Source organism: Salvelinus fontinalis, chromosome 3 (genome assembly GCF_029448725.1).
Source record: "Salvelinus fontinalis isolate EN_2023a chromosome 3, ASM2944872v1, whole genome shotgun sequence".
Classification (NCBI taxonomy): Eukaryota; Metazoa; Chordata; class Actinopteri; order Salmoniformes; family Salmonidae; genus Salvelinus; species Salvelinus fontinalis.
In genome coordinates, this window is record NC_074667.1 from 47,854,342 (window position 1) to 47,870,616 (window position 16,275).

General features: G+C 40.3%; 1 protein-coding gene across 1 annotated transcript in view; it reads left to right on the top strand.

Annotated features, from left to right (window-relative positions):
* Positions 1-15,966: 15,966 nt before the first annotated feature.
* LOC129851019 (synaptoporin-like) overlaps positions 15,967-16,275 on the top strand; it is a 44,699-nt gene continuing 44,390 nt past the window's right edge. Inside the window, exon 1 of the mRNA XM_055917176.1 lies at positions 15,967-16,259. Coding sequence (XP_055773151.1) covers positions 16,242-16,259 — 18 coding nt within the window. The 5' untranslated portion in view covers positions 15,967-16,241. The remainder of the gene's footprint in view (positions 16,260-16,275) is intronic.

The window sequence follows — 16,275 nt, forward strand, 5'->3', positions numbered from 1 at the left end:
TGATTTAGTATTTTCTTCTGCCCTATGATATTGATCTTAAATAACACCAACCAAGTATTTCTCCAGTTTACTGATGTTTGTTCCTTAAGGTTTCCAAGACATGAATACTGGTAAATCATGTACAGTAATTACCTAACTGTAGTTATTTATTATTAGGAATGGTGCAGTAGTGGGCTGGATTCAAACCTACGCCAACACAGTGTAATGCCTCATGTCCACCAGATGCATTAAACTGTTTGCGTTCCAGCGGAAGTCATTCAATTTCACTGGCGAGGCCCGTAACGCCTCGTTGGGGGTGCCGCACTAGGCTGCTGTGCATTCTGTGTACGGCATGCGTTCAATTTTTTAAACTCATGCGTTGCTTTACTGTGCGGTGGTACAAACGAGAGTACAGGTCCATAACTGTAAGTGGTCTTCATTTAACACATGTGAACAAATCTGGTGTTCGATGGTAAGTGGTCCAAAATTTAATATGAGTGCTACTTGCTTAGCTATCAACTCTTGTTTGGATATAAATAGAGGGGTGCCCTTTTGGTTAGCCCTATGACACTGCACAGCTGTCGTAACAGGGGTCTCTAGAGAACTGGAGCCTAAAAAAAGCCTCTTCAGGAAAGGAGTGTGCAAGCTCACCAGGGAGCATTTTTCACCCCGAATAATGAAGCTATTTCTGTTACGTGAACTCCGTTTTGAAAGGGCATACAAGCTGTAATATCCAACCAATCATGATTATATAATTTGACTGTTGATCAAAGTAAATTGGTTTAATATGTTGATGCATGTGATGTGATGGTTAGGGAAAATGCCTCTGGTTTCCCAGCATTCAAAGCATTGTAACATCAATCATTAGAGAGTAGCTCTGGGAGTACCAGCATGTCTCCAATTTCAGCCAAAGGTTTTTAAGGAGTGTTTGTCATGCCTATGCCAGATTACTAAAGGTTGAACTGAAATAGAACATGACTGTGTGTTCAAAAGAGAGCCACTTGACTTGAATATGTATTAGAACAACTGGTGCCAACTTCAATTTTGCCCTTGCTAGACTTGTAGTTTCGTTTACTGCTTTCTCTCACAGTGATCAGGGGAAAGGGAACACACTGGATTTGGCCAAAGCCAACTTGACCTCAGTCCAGAGAAGTCCTACTTTTTATATTTGAGCTGACAACAGCCATGTTTACTGAGCGCGAGACCAAGCTTTCTTAAACCCCCAGAACAAACTGTACCACCTGCGGAGATCAATCCATTTGTATACACGATTTGATGACAATGTAAGGATATGAACCCTGTCAGTCATTCTATTTGGACATACCAAGCATTCATCATAGTTGCTTATGATTGATGCACTTTCATGCATTGGTTTTCCCATCAAAACACATTTGTAGAGTGATCGATCAAAATGTGAATGCATAAAAAAATTGTACTGCAAAACAAATTCCCACACAACAGCCTTTGCTTTAAGGGAATGGTTGAGGTAATAACTGCCTCACTTTCAGTAGATGCCAGCATGTTGTGTGTGTGTGTGTGTGTTTACGTTGTGTGAATGAGCTCGCTGGAGAAGAACAGGTCAGGAGGAGGTCCATTGGTAGTTTTGTACAGATCCTTTCAGAGAGAGAATCCCAGAGCCTGTATTCAGCACACTGTCATTACAGTAAATATGAGTTACATCATATCCACAGGGAGATACTCATAGCGCTGGACCTGTGTGCTCTGTAGTGGCGAGAGAACCGCATCAAACCCATCCCCTGGTTTGTTCCACCAGCACAGACAGACCTTAAAGAAGAAGAATTTCCCATTTATTAAAACCATGTAGGCCTGTGTGTTTAAAGAAGTGTTGGTTCCCGGGAAAGACTACCTTTTTTTCACACAAAATTGTCCCATTTTAGCAATCGTTGCCAATGATAGACTTCAATCAGCATGCTCAATTCAGGTTACAGTAAGATTCCAGCTCAGCACGGTGAAACACTGTCTCTGCAGAATGGTGTGCAATACTATGACGAAGCCCATGGGGGTAGGACAGGCACATATTTGAGTTGACTTAAGAGGGACTTTGAGAAAAAATACATTATTGTCATGGAATCCTTTTCTACTGTTGGATAGTAGCTACTACACAACTTCTATGGTAGGTAATCAAAATTACACTCCCTATTCCTTATCCTTCTATTCTGTCAGAAATGTCCATACACATTTAATTATTTAATATTTGCCATATTTATAAGCACATTTTTGTCATTAAATAATTAATATTAAATGTACTCAAGTAAACCTATCCACCGTTGTGAAATGAAATGTACAGTAAGTGAGTGAGTGACATTGGACTACTTCTCTAGCTACCATCTTTATGTTTGAGGGATGAATTGAATTGATGATACCATAGCTCGCAATACCACCCAAATCTCCCTCTGTGATTCTCCTCAGTCAGTTATTTAACACAGTCTCTGTTACCAGACTGAATAAGCAGTGTGTTGATGTGCATCCAGCTAACAGAACTGGCTATGTGAGGAGAAGATAGGGAGTACAGCTGATGAGAAAAATCACCCTTTAATTTGACTGGATGTGTTTGGCAGCCTGTCTCCAGGTTATCAGTGCTCTGGAGTCACAGGGTAGGCTCTATCTGGCCTCCCATCTCCTCATACCTGCAGAGTAGATAAAGGGTCTGGTCGTTGTATGTTTCCCAGCGCTAATTCCGATGGAGATTTACTGCAGCAGATAACCACATCAAAAATATATATAATAAAAATCATTGGAGTTAGGAAGGACGAGCCTCTCTGGCATCTGCAGTTGATCACTGGAAAACATCTAGTTGATTTATTTCTGAAGATTTAGTGATGTTTTTTACCCAATGATGTGGTTGAACAATGCATTAAGGTATACATAAAACGATGTGATAGCTGACATGCAGTTGTACACTGGCAGTAGGGTTCACCCAGGTGGCTTCATACCCCGTTTGGCATTGAGCCTACAAATGCATCTTGTCATGTGCAAAGCCATTTCCACATCATGGGTCCTACAGGGTGCAGACCAGTGGTGGAAAAAGTACTCAACTGTCATACTTTAGTAAAAGTAAAGATACCTAAATAGAAAATGATGCAAGTAAAATTGAAAGTTACCCTTAAAATACTCCACGAGTTAATAAAAAAATGTACAGACAGACAGAGGCACACTCCCACACTCAGACATAATTTACAAATGCTGTATTTATGTTTAGTGATTCTGCCAGATCAGAGGCAGTAGGGATGACAATGTGTTATATTGATAGGTCTGTGAATTGGACCATATTGCTGTCCTGCCCAAGCATTCGAAATGTAGCGGGTACTTTTTGGGTGTTATGGAAAATGTATGGGAGTAACACGTACATAAGGAATGTAGTGGAGTAAAAGTTGCGAAAATTATAAATATTAAAGTACAGATACCCAAATATAGTACTTCAAAGTGTTTTACTTAAGTACTTTATGCCATTGGTGCACCATGGCTGGATGACAACTATATAGCCAGTTCAGTCCAGACATTAGCCTTGTACATTCCAAAATAGAAATTTGACATCAAAACAATTAAGAGGGCAGCAGAGAGTTTCCATGGTCATTTATAACTAAGGATTCAGAAGATTCTGCTCCTCCATTTGATGTCACACAAACAAAGCAAACAATCACTCAGCATCAAAACCCAGTGATCATTTCCCACTATAGAGCTTACATCTCTCCGACTCTGATGTAGACCCTGATGGAGGATGAAGAAATTCTCCCTGTCCCCGAGGGCCATCACAGTGTTATACAGGAGCACCATCGAGAGCATACTGTCGGGCTGCATCACAGCCTGGTACATCAACTTCACCACCACTGACCACAAGGCTCTACAGTGGGTGCTACGCTCAGCCGAACACACCATTGGGTGCACACTGGTGTCATAGGAAAGAAGATTGATCATCAAGAAGCCCAAGAAGATTGATCATCAAGGACCTCAAGTCACCTGAGCCACAGCCTGTTCTCCCCACTTCCATCACTCAGACGGGGGCAGTATAGGCGCATCATGCCAAAAACTGACAGACTGGCCATTAGATTCTACCCCCAGACCATCAGGCTGCTGAATAGCCACCAACAAGCTACATGCTCCCCCACCCCCAACCCCCCAATGGACATTTATCATTGCTACAGTTGTAAATATGTATTTATTATCATTTTTATTATTGTTTCATTCACTTCTCTTTTTTTACCTGCACTATTGGAGCTCTGAGTTTAAGAATTGCACTGTACCCTGCAATTACATCTGCGACCCTGTGCATGTAACTAATAAACTAATCTAATCTCATTTTTAGAATTTGAAAGTGAACATAGTCATGGCCCGAAGCTGAAAGCACATAATCAAATATTCTGTGACATGAAAAAGTTCATATTTGTCAGGTAAAGAATAGTGTTAGGATAAATGCATTTTGTTAAATTACAAACAGTGCACCGGAAAACGTCTTCAAAGAGATAAGCATCCGATAATTGTCCGTCATTGTCACAACAATAGACCCATTCCGTCCCCACTGGATTAGTTGCTTAGCAACATGTGGGCTAAACCTATTTTTCATAGAGTCGACTTCTCCTCGTGCCCTCAGAAGCATTCTACTGACAGATGTGGGAACAGCTCTGTCTATCAGAGGCACCTGGGTAAGCGATTCAGATTTTTTTACCTGACTGTTTTCACTGTATTTCAATCTGTGGCAAGAGCTCAAATGATGTGTGTAGGTCTACTCAGAGCCATATGGAAATGGCTGTGGGTCTACTGTAATATGTGTGTATGTGTTTGTGGCTGAATGCACATGTTTGTTTATGAGTATTTCATACATGTGTTACTGCATATCACCAATCTTAGTTTGAGGCCATCATCATAGACTGTGCTACAGCTCCCCCTCCTCTCCCTCTCTCTCGTTCTCTGTCTGTCAGTGTTTTCCCTATCGTGCTAATGTTAATCCTGATTATGTACGCTGTTTTACTGGTGCAGAATAAGACCAGGGTTAATGCCATTTAACCAGACATATTTTCAAATGCCCGGCTTTTGTATCAGTGTCTAATCGTGTTTCATTTCTTTGTGTTTTTGCAGGCGCATGATGGTAGGTTTGACAACTAATTATGAAAAATGTGATGATGTCCAAAATGACTGAGCCATGATATTTCACTGCAGAAAATAAGCTGAATCGCGTCAAGCCTGTCATAGGCCAAATACTGTATCTCCCATTCTTCCGATGAAGAAAAATGTAGTGAGACTGTTAAACAGCAAAGCACACACAGGTGTTCAGATACTGGTCCATCAAACACTACTATGTAGACCATGAACGCCTCAAGGCAATGCACAGAACTTTCTGAATACCTATGAAAAGAGAAGAGGAAAAACTATGGTTTCACACAGTAGAGAGGAGATGAAGGACATAGACAAGCAGAGAGACAATCAAATACATGCTCCTCTGATCTTCATCAAAATATACTATTGACCCCAAAGCTCACCATTGGAAACGATAGACAGACTATGCAATATTGTAAACATTGGACGTGCTCTGGAACACCTGCCAGTTGTACAGTTGCTGCTCTGAGAGTTCCATTGGTGTTTTCCTACAGTAGGAGGTGGATAAGTGACTGACCTACTCTCTGCTATAATTCCTCCAATAAGTGCGATAGGAAAGAGGCTTAAACAGAGGAGTAGAACAGTAATTGTTCCCAGTGTCACTGTGCTTTCCATCCACACCCAGAGAGCGCAACACTGCTCTGTGCTCCACCAGCTTAACTCAGCCTGCTCTGGAACTGTCTTTCATTACATCACTCACCCACACAGAGAGAGATCTGAAAAAATGTCATGACAAAGGCACACTTTCCCTTTTAAATTAACACTTTCTCCATTGGTCATTCGGGGTGTCTCTTGAAGAATTACAATGATAGCTAGGTAAGATATGATGACCTGCTTTAAAAATGTGAAGCATTGCATTCCTGAAAAAACGGTGGCATCAGTGTTGGTAGGTCTGCCATTTAAAGGTCCAATGCAGCCATTTTTATCTCAATATCTGGGTAACAATAAAGTACCATACGATGATTGTTTTAAATTAAAATGGTCAAAAAGAAACACAAATTTTGCCAGGACTGTCTGGGAGTGGTCTGAAGGGGAGGGGAAAACCCGAAAACTAGCTGTTATTAGCAGAAAGGTTTGGAACTCTCTTTCTTATTGGTCTGTTATCTAATTTACCACCTGGTGATGTCACCAGGCAGGCCAAAACTCCATCCCACCAAAACAGACTGAAATTTCAGGTTTCAAACAGCCCTTACACTAAAAAGGCATTATCATAATTTTCACAATTTCACAGTATTATTTTAACCTCATAGCGTGGAAATATATATAAAACACCAATGTGTTGATTGCGGTGGGCAATGTTTGATTGCGGTGGACCTTTAAAAGTAGGCTACAGTTAATGACGAACTCCTAGTGTATGAGACGCTGTGTTGTATGGATCATGCTTCCACACCTTTGTTTTACTTAGGGAAAAACGTATGTTAACGGTTACTTTTCATGGGGAAAATGACCGTGGAACGTAAGGCCTTCTGCAGGGGTCTATAAAGGTAAGCAGCCCTGAATTTAGCACACCGTACAGTAAAACTGCCATCTAGTGTCTAGGAAACTCAACAGCAAGAGATCCTAATTCAGGGTCGAGGGAGATATCATTGACTGTTTCCTGTATATGATTTATATCATGCAGTTGTCTGAAGTAAGAAATATATAAAATAAGGACTTTCCACTATATGATGATGATGGAAGAGCAAAATCGAAGTACTCATCTCTTGTGGGCAGATTCTGCGAAGTTGACCAAATTACACAAGATTTTACTTCTGGGTTAACCGAGATTAGCACCCTACAGTTGTTCTTTTTGTGTTTTTTTGCCTGTATGATGAACATAACAGTACTCCACAGTAGAGACTCAATGAATATGAATATAATACCTTTTGTCAGATCTCTAGATTATGGTTAAATCAATGAAAAATAATGGTTTCATGTCCCTGATGATACATGTGTTGCTGTATCAGGTGTGGTTATGGGGGCAGGACTGATTTGTTTTTCTCCAGTAGGCTACACGTGTTAAGGTACGCAGGTGTGAGTGCTGTGCTGTGGCTGGTCAGCACATGTGCTAAAACACACTTCTGGTCTATTGCCCTAGAGGAAGATGAGACTAAACTGAAGAGGATGTGACAAAACTGAACTAATGGATACCGTGTATTTTCTTATAATACTGCCTGCCCAAAACCAGAGAGGAACACACAACATAATCCTTCACTCTTAATACATTTACTTGACATAACTCCCTTTTAGGGATATTTTTGCTTTGCCATCGTCATCCCAGGATTATAACTGTACGTTTACAGACTCTTTCTTAGGCTGAAGAAAACAATTTTAAGTCTGTATAATACCCAGCTATTCAACTAAAGCCTCTGATATTTTTCCACCTTTTTTTGTGTGACCAGCAGGGGGCGTTATGACTGTAATGTCTTCTTGACAGTGGGTTAATTGAGACACTAACTATGGTTACAAAGACACCTCACACTGCCACTGGTCAAAGCTTTATATGATCAATTAGTTTAGCTTTTATGTTATTAACACTTTAATTGGAGATCTAATGCACTGGCTGCGTAGGCAAATGTTGATTAGAGACACAGAAGTGTAGATCCTTGTGGCTGGTTAATGTCTAATTTAACCTTAATGTGTTTGTTGATGCTCTTACTGTGTAGTTTTAATTGCCCCACCCTTATGGTGAGGAGTTGACAAACAATGTTTCCAGTCATTTTGACTACTGTAGTAGAAGTTAGTTGCCAGTTGTTTTCAAGTCAGCATTAATATTAAGATGGTTATAACAATCCCACCAGTATCTGAATTATCAAATTTCACTCTCCCTCTGTCTCTCTTATCACCCACCCACCCACCCACCCACACACAGCTCATCTGTCACTCTCTGGTCCCCCAGGTACTGAACCCAGGTATGCTCGTTTCTGCCTCTGCAGCACATTTGCAGTTTGTCAAGGTATGTGTGATGTGTTTGGACACCTGCCAGTGTGTGTGACAGATTCTCCTTGATACTCCCATCCAGGGGAACCGAAAGGATGCTCTTCCAGCACCAAGGAGTCTCCCCTAAAACCCCAAGAGGATTTTGATAGGGATAAGACAACTCCCCATAAGTAGACAGAAGGTGGACATCACTTTAACATGACAGTTATCATGTCACAGAATCATCCATATTCACTATTCCCTATTCCCTATTCACCTATTCACCTATTCACCCTATTCACCAGAATCTTAAAGTGCAGGAAGAGAGCGAGTGTGAGTGAGCGGACACAGCTGCGATCCCTGCAAAAAATTCCTTCAGTTGCTTTGCATCTATTTGCAGCCTTTTCCCAGCATTCTCTGAGGGGTGGTGGCACTATGTGCTGGTAGAGCGATGCGAGTTGACCTTGGAACGGTCACACGCAGCCTCCTTCAAATGAACAGTGGCTCTTCCTGAGGGGGGCAAAACATCCATTTGCACATTTGGGGGGAAAAAGACCCTCTGAATCTTCAGGTGGTGACATGACCACTCTGGAGACTGTGGTATGGTCTGGTAATGATCTAAAAAATATATATATATATTTTACCAGGTAAGTCAGTTAAGAACAAATTCTTATTTTCAATGTTGGCCTAGGAACAGTGGGTTAACTGCCTTGATCAGGGGCAGAATGACAGATTTTTACCTTGTCAGCTCAGGGATTCAATCTTGTAACCTTTCGCTTACTAGTCCAATGCTCTAACCACTAGGCTACCTGCCGCCCCAAATGAGTATAGAGGTGTTTGCTTGAGTATACTTAATTAATATTCAAACAAAATGTACTTACTTGGCTGAAGGATATCTATCATTAACATGAAAAGAAACATACACACACAAACACAGACAGGTGACATGTTTTATTAGATATGCTGAGACGGCACCTGTGCTCTGTGGATAAGAGATGATCTAAATCAAAATCAGTCAACATCAATATCGCCCTATGGTCAATCATTGTATTGGCCATTGTTTTACTGACCCTGGCAAGCTTGTAATATTTTCAACATCTAAAAACATATGGCAGGCATCCCTTTCAGAAACAGCTGCCTGTGACTTGGCTCATGAAAAAAATCACATCCAACTAAATGGATAAAGTATGCATGAGATCCTCTATTCTTCCTGCTGACTTCTTTTAGATTTTCTGTGGTGCGAAGATTAGCCAATCAGATCTAACAGTTTCCTAATCGCTAGGACAGCACTTCAGGCAGGGTGAGAGAGAGAGGTAGAGAGTGTGAGAGAGTGAGTGAGAGAGGGAGAAAAGGAGATGAGAAGAGAGGGATGTGTGTGAGCAGGAGAGTAAAACAAGGGGAGAAGGAGGGATGGAATGAGAGAAGAGATGTTGTAAAATTAGCCACGCTGTCAGCCTGGTTTTCACTCGTCTCTATTGGAATTGGAATCTCTGTGGCAGAATCAGGAATCCTCGCTCACCATCATCTTGCCTGCAGGTAGTTTACAGTCCAGCTCTCTTCTCTCTGCCTCGGCTGGCTAATTAGAAGACAAATTGCTCAACCTCCAGCGGGCTGGCTAGGAATGGCTATCACATAGAAAGGTATGATCATATCAACAGAAAAAGACAAGGAAAAACAGGGTTCTGTTTCATCACAATAGTCACACAGAGAATACTTTTTTTTTTAATGTCAGGCAAAATATATTTCACCCATGCATTTAAATATGACTGTACACTGTGACTTAACAGGAGTACAACTCAGTCTTGGAAACAGTCCCTGCTCCATATTACATAACATTATGGCTTTAGCGAGTCTGAGTCACGTTCCTATTGGCCCTTGGACTGTGTTAAACCGACAGCCATGCTGACTGTTTGCCTGGGCTTCACACAGGGGATCCTTCAGTACCACAGAATACTCAGAACCATGCATGTACAATTGAAATATAGAGAATCACATCTAGTCCATTTCTATCTGCAATACTCTCTGAATGTTTTGTTCTGGGCAATTTTGGTTTATTTGTCAAACTCTATAAGAATCCACATAATTTCTGTAGCGTACAAGTAATAAAAGTTGTCTAAATATAATGTGAAAAACCCAGCAGATTTGCAGTTTTTGACACAAACTGTTGCGCCTGGCACATACAACCCTGTTCAAAGGCACGTTGTCACAGTCGTGTGTATAGGTGGCAGAGAAGTCAGGCGCAGGAGAATCAAAACTTGATTGAATGGAGTAGTTTAATAACTTAATTTCTTAGGTATAGGGGGCAACATTTTCACTTTTGGATGAATTTGTTCCCAAATTAAACGGCCTCGTACTCTGTCCAAAATCATATGATATGCATATTATTAATACTATTGGATAGAAAACACTCTGAAGTTTCTAAAACTGTTTGAATTATATCTGTGAGTAAAACAGAACTCATATGGCAGGCAAACTTCCAAACAGGAAGTGAAAATTCTGAAATGGGTTGCTGTGAAAGCCCTATTCAATTGCCTTATATTTATGGATCTGTATGCACTTCATACGCGTTCCACTAGATGTCAACAGGCAGTAGAACATGGAATAAAGCATATAGCTTGATGTGGGACCGGATGAGAGCCAATGCAGTGACTGGTCAGGCAGATTGCCAGTTCTTGGCCACGCAGACTACGCATGTGATCTCCTTGTCTGCAATGCGTTAGATAGACATGAAGAAATGCTCCGTTTGGGACGTTATTGGATATATATTAGAAAAACATCCTGAAGATTGATTCTCAACTGAGTTTGACCAGTTTATTCGACTTGTAATATCAGTTTTTGAAGTTTTCGTTCGACGTTTTCGTTCAATTGCGCAAGTGTTTGGACACGTGTACTACACATGCTAGCCAAAGTTGCTAATTCGACAGAAGTAATGGACATTATAAAACAAAACAACGATTTATTGTGGAACTAGGATTCCTGGCACTGCATTCTGCTGAAAGATCATCAAAGGTAAGGGAATATTTATGTTGTAATTTCGTATTTCTGTTGACTCCAACATGGCGGAGAATGGCTGAGCGCTGTCTCAGATTATTGCATGCTGTGCTTTTTACTAAAGTTATTTTTTAAATCTAACACAGCGGTTGCATTAAGAACCAGTGTATCTTTAATTATATGTTAAACATGTATCTTTCATCAAAGTTTATAATGAGTATTTCTGTATTTCACGTTGCTATCTGTAAGTACTTTCGCTATTTTGGAGCCATTTCTGAACATGGGGCCAATGTAAAACCACGTTTTGTGGCCATAAATATGCACATAACCGAACAAAACATAAATGTATTATATAACATGATGTCATGTGACTGTCATCTGATGAAGTTGTTCAAAGGTTAGTGATTCATTTTATCTCTATTTGTGGGTTTTGTGAAAGCTATCTTTTCTGTGAAAAAATGGCGGTGTGTTTTTGGATATTGTGGTGAGCTAACATAAATATATGTTGTGTTTTCGCTGTAAAACATTTTAAAAGTTGGACATGTTGGCTGGATTCACAAGATGTTTATCTTTCATTTGCTGTATTGGACTTGTAATTTCATGAAATTATATTATATTATATCCCTGTGGCTCTAGGCTAGGCTATGCTAGTCAGCGTTTCTGATGACAGTTATCCCGGATCTGGGATGGGTGGTCCAAAACACAATACTCCAAAACCATGAAATATAACGAAACAAAGTGGGTACGAGGACCCGTCGCGCACCAAATATAAAACACGAATGCTGAACATAAAACAATCTCTGACAAAGACATGAGGGGAAACAGAGGGTTAAATACACAACAGGTAATGAATGGGGTTGAAACCAGGTGTGTAGGAAGACAAGGCAAAACCAATGGAAAATGAAAAATGGAACAATGATGGCTAGAAGTCCGGTGACGTCGACCGCCGAGCACCGTCCGAACAAGGAGAGGCTTCGACTTCGGCAGAAGTCGTGACACAGGAAAATATTTTGTTTTGCCCATTCACCCTCTGAATAGCACACATACACAATCCAAGTCTCAATTGTCTCAAGGCTTAAAAATCATTTTTTAACCTGTCTCCTCCCTTTCATCTACACTGATTGAAGTATATTTAACAAGTGACATCAATAAGGGGTCATAGCTTTCACCTGGTCAGTATGACATGGATAGAGCAGGTGCTCTTAATGTTTTGTATACTAAGTGTATATATAGTCACTTTGATGCTTTTAGAGCCATGGTGATTTGGGTGTTATTATTCTTCACAAAGCACAGCCATTTGAGATGGGCAGAAGACGACAGGCTCATCTTGAATGGGCTAGAGTGATGGTCACAAGGGTTAATGGCACTTCACAGGATTTTTCATTGTCGGGTCTTTCTTTATTTTTTGTATTTTCTACATTGTAGAATAATAGTGAAGACATCAAAACTATGAAATAACACATATGGAATCAAGTAGTAAACAAAAAAGTGTTGAACAAATCAAAATATATGATGTATTTTAGATTCTTCAAAGTAGCCACCCTTGGCCTTGATGACAGCTTTGTATTCTTTCAACCAGCTTCATGAGGTAGTCACCTGGAATGCTTTTTCAACAGTCTTGAAGGAGTTTCCACATATGCTGAACACTTGTTGGCTGCTTTTCCTTCACTCTGCGGTCAGACTCATCCCAAACCATCTCAATTTGTTTGAGGTCGGGATTGTGGAGGCCAGGTCATCTGATGCAGCACTCATCACTCTCCTTCTTGGTGAAATAGCCCTTACACAGCCCGGAGGTGTGATTTGGGTCATTGTCCTGTTGAAAACAAATGATAGTCCCACTAAGCCCAATCCAGATGGGATGGCGTATTGCTATGGTAGCCATGCTGGTTACGTGTACATTGAATTCTAAATAAATCAGACAGTGTCACCAGCAAAGCACCCCCACACCATAACGCCTCCTCCTCCATGCTTTACGGTGGGAAGTACACATGCTGAGATCATCCGTTTACCCACACCACGTCTCACAATGACAGGACAGTTCGAACCAAAAATCTTCAATTTGGACTCCAGACTAAAGGACAGATTCCCACCGGTCTAATGTCCATTGATCGTGTTTTTAGGCCCAAGCAAGTCTCTTCTTCTTGATGGTGTCCTTTAGAAGTGGTTTCTTTGCAGCAATTTGACCATGAAGGCCTGGTTCACAAAGTCTCCTCTGAACAGTTGATGTTGAGATGTGTCTGTTACTTGAACTCTGTGAAGCATTTATTTGGGCTGCAATTTCTGAGGCTGGTAACTGTAGTGAACTTATCATCTGCAGCAGAGGTAACTCCGGGTCTTCCATTCCTGTGGCGGTCCTCATGAGAGCCAGTTTCATCATAGCGCTTAATGGTTTTTGTGACTGCACTTGAAGAAACTTTCAAAGTTCTTGAAATGTTCCATATTGACTGACCTTCATGTCTTAAAGTGATGATGGACTGTTTGTTTTAGCTTATTTGAGCTGTTTTTGCCATAAAATGGACTTGGTCTTTTACCAAATAGGGCTATCTTCTGTATACCCCCCTGCCGTGTCACAACACAACTGATTGTCTCAAACGCATTAACCTCTAACGCCTACCAAACCCGGATCCGGGAGCACCCCCATCACAAAAGCTGACTAGCATAGCCTAGCCTAAAGCCACAGGGATATCATATAATAAAATGTTCATGAAATCACAAGTCCAAGACACTAAATGAAAGATACACATCTTGTGAATAAAGCCATCATTTCTGATTTTTAAAATGTTTTACAGGGAAGACAAAATATGTAAATCTATTAGCTAACCACGTTAGCAAAAGACACCACTTCCATGCTCCACCATTTTTTACTCCATCAGCAGCTATCACAAATTCGACCAAATAAAGATATAAATAGCCACTAACCAAGAAACAACCTCATCAGATGACAGTCTGATAACATATTTATTGTAAAGCATAGGTTTTGTTAGAAAAATGTGCATATTTCAGGTATAAATCATAGTTTACCATTGCAGCCCCCATCACAACTCTCACTAAAACGACTAGAATAACTACAGAGACCATCGTGTATTAGCTAATTACTCATCATAAAACATTTCTTAAAAATACACAGCGTACAGCAGATGAAAGACACAGATCGTGTGAATCCAGACAATATTTCAGATTTTCTAAGTGTCTTACAGCGAAAACACAATATAGCGTTATATTAGTTTACCACATGTGCAAACATCACCCCAGCATTGATTCAAGGCAAAAAGAGCGATAACGTGTAAACCACCAAAATATATTAATTTTTTCACTAACCTTCTCAGAATTCTTCAGATGACAGTCCTGTAACATCATATTACACAATGCATATAGAGTTTGTTCGAAAATGTGCATATTTAGCGGCACAAATTGTGCTTATACAATGAGAAAAGTAGCCAAAAGCTCAAGCAATCTGTCCGGCGCCATCTTGGAAAGCCACCTATTCTTATCGAAAACTATTCATAAACTTGACTAAAAAAATACAGGTTGGACAGCAATTGAAAGACAAATTAGTTCTTAATGCAATCGCTGAATTACATTTTTAAAATTAACCTTACTGCGCAATACAGGCTGCGATAACACAATGCTACACTGCAAGAAATGGCGTCTCATGCATTTTACTTTTTTCAACAGAACAATGAATTAACAGCATAAAGACTGCTTACTATTAGCTGAGCATCCATCAGAATCTTGGGCAAGGTGTCCTTTCTTCAAAACAATCGTCTTTTGGCTGAAAGATGTCCTCTTGTCCGGTCGAATTAGCCGCTAAACGTTAGCCACCCACTGGAGAGGTGCCCAACTAGTGGAAGCGCGTCACAAAGAAATCCAGGAAAATCGCAATAAACTGCTATAAACTGCTATAAGTCGGTTTAAATTAACTACCTTATGATGTCTTTAACACCTATAACGAATAAAAACATGACCGGAGATATAGAACTACTAAAACGAAAGCGTTTGCAGGACGTCATTGTGATGTCTTCTTGGTCCGTGCGCACCGTTGAAAAGGACGGTACTTCCTGTTCCACGGTCTAATATAAGGTCCCAGATTGCGCAATCGACTCCATTCAAATTCTCACAGCTTACTGACATCTAGAGGAAGGCGTATGCAGTGCATGTAGCCCGATGGCTTACATGGGGACTTATAAACTGACCTTAGAACAGGGACCTCGATTTCTGAAATCTCACTCCCTGACAGGAAATGTGCTGCAGAAAGAGTTCTGTTTCACTCAGAGAAATAATTCAAACGGTTTTAGAAACTAGAGAGTGTTTTCTATCCAATAGTAATAATAATATGCATATTGTACGAGCAAGAATTGAGTACGAGGCAGTTTAATTTGGGCACTATTTTTCCCAATGGTGAAACAGCGCCCCCATATTGACAAGAAGTTTTAAGAAGGAAAGAAATTCCACAAATGAACTTTTAAGAAGGCACACCTGTTAATTGAAATACATTCCAGGTGACTACCTCATGAAGCTGGTTGAGAGAATGCCAAGATTGTGCAAAGCTGTCTTCAATGCAAAGGCTATGAAGAAGAATCTCAAATATAACATATATTTTGACTTGTTTAACACTTTTTTGGTTACTACATGATTCCATATGTGTTATTTCAAAGTTATGATGTCTTCACTATTATTCTACAATGTAGAAAATAGTAAAAATAAAGAAAAATCCTTGAATGAGGAGGTGTTCTAAAACTTTTGACCGGTAGTGTATGTATTTTTTACATAATACTTATTTTCTTAAAACGGCATTGTTGGTTAAAAGGGCTTGTAAAGTAAGCATTCCACTATAAGGTCTACTACACCTGTTATATTTGGCATATGTGACAAATACAATTTGATTTGATTTGAAAGCGTAGGTGTGTCCAAACTTTTGACTGGTACTGCATATTTCTACTTATATGACCTTACAGTGCGTGGTGCCTCGATCCAATATTAATACACGAGAGATACAATCACATCCCCTCAACCAACTCCGACGTGGGGTGGAGAGGCCGTTACAATCGGCAAATGTGGACGCCATCGTTAATTTCCGTGAAGCCAATCCCAGTCTGTCTCTATGGTGTTTTATTTTTCAACAAGCCGAAGAGAGCTCGGGGTTTTCCGTGCAGTAGCAATTAAAGCCGAGAGTCTTTTGCGCGAGGCAAGACATCAGTCGGTTTGGGTAGCACTATAAAATTGTTTACGTCTTACTGAACAAGTAGATAAGTATTTTGAAAATGGAATCAGCTAACCAGGTATGTTTATTGATTG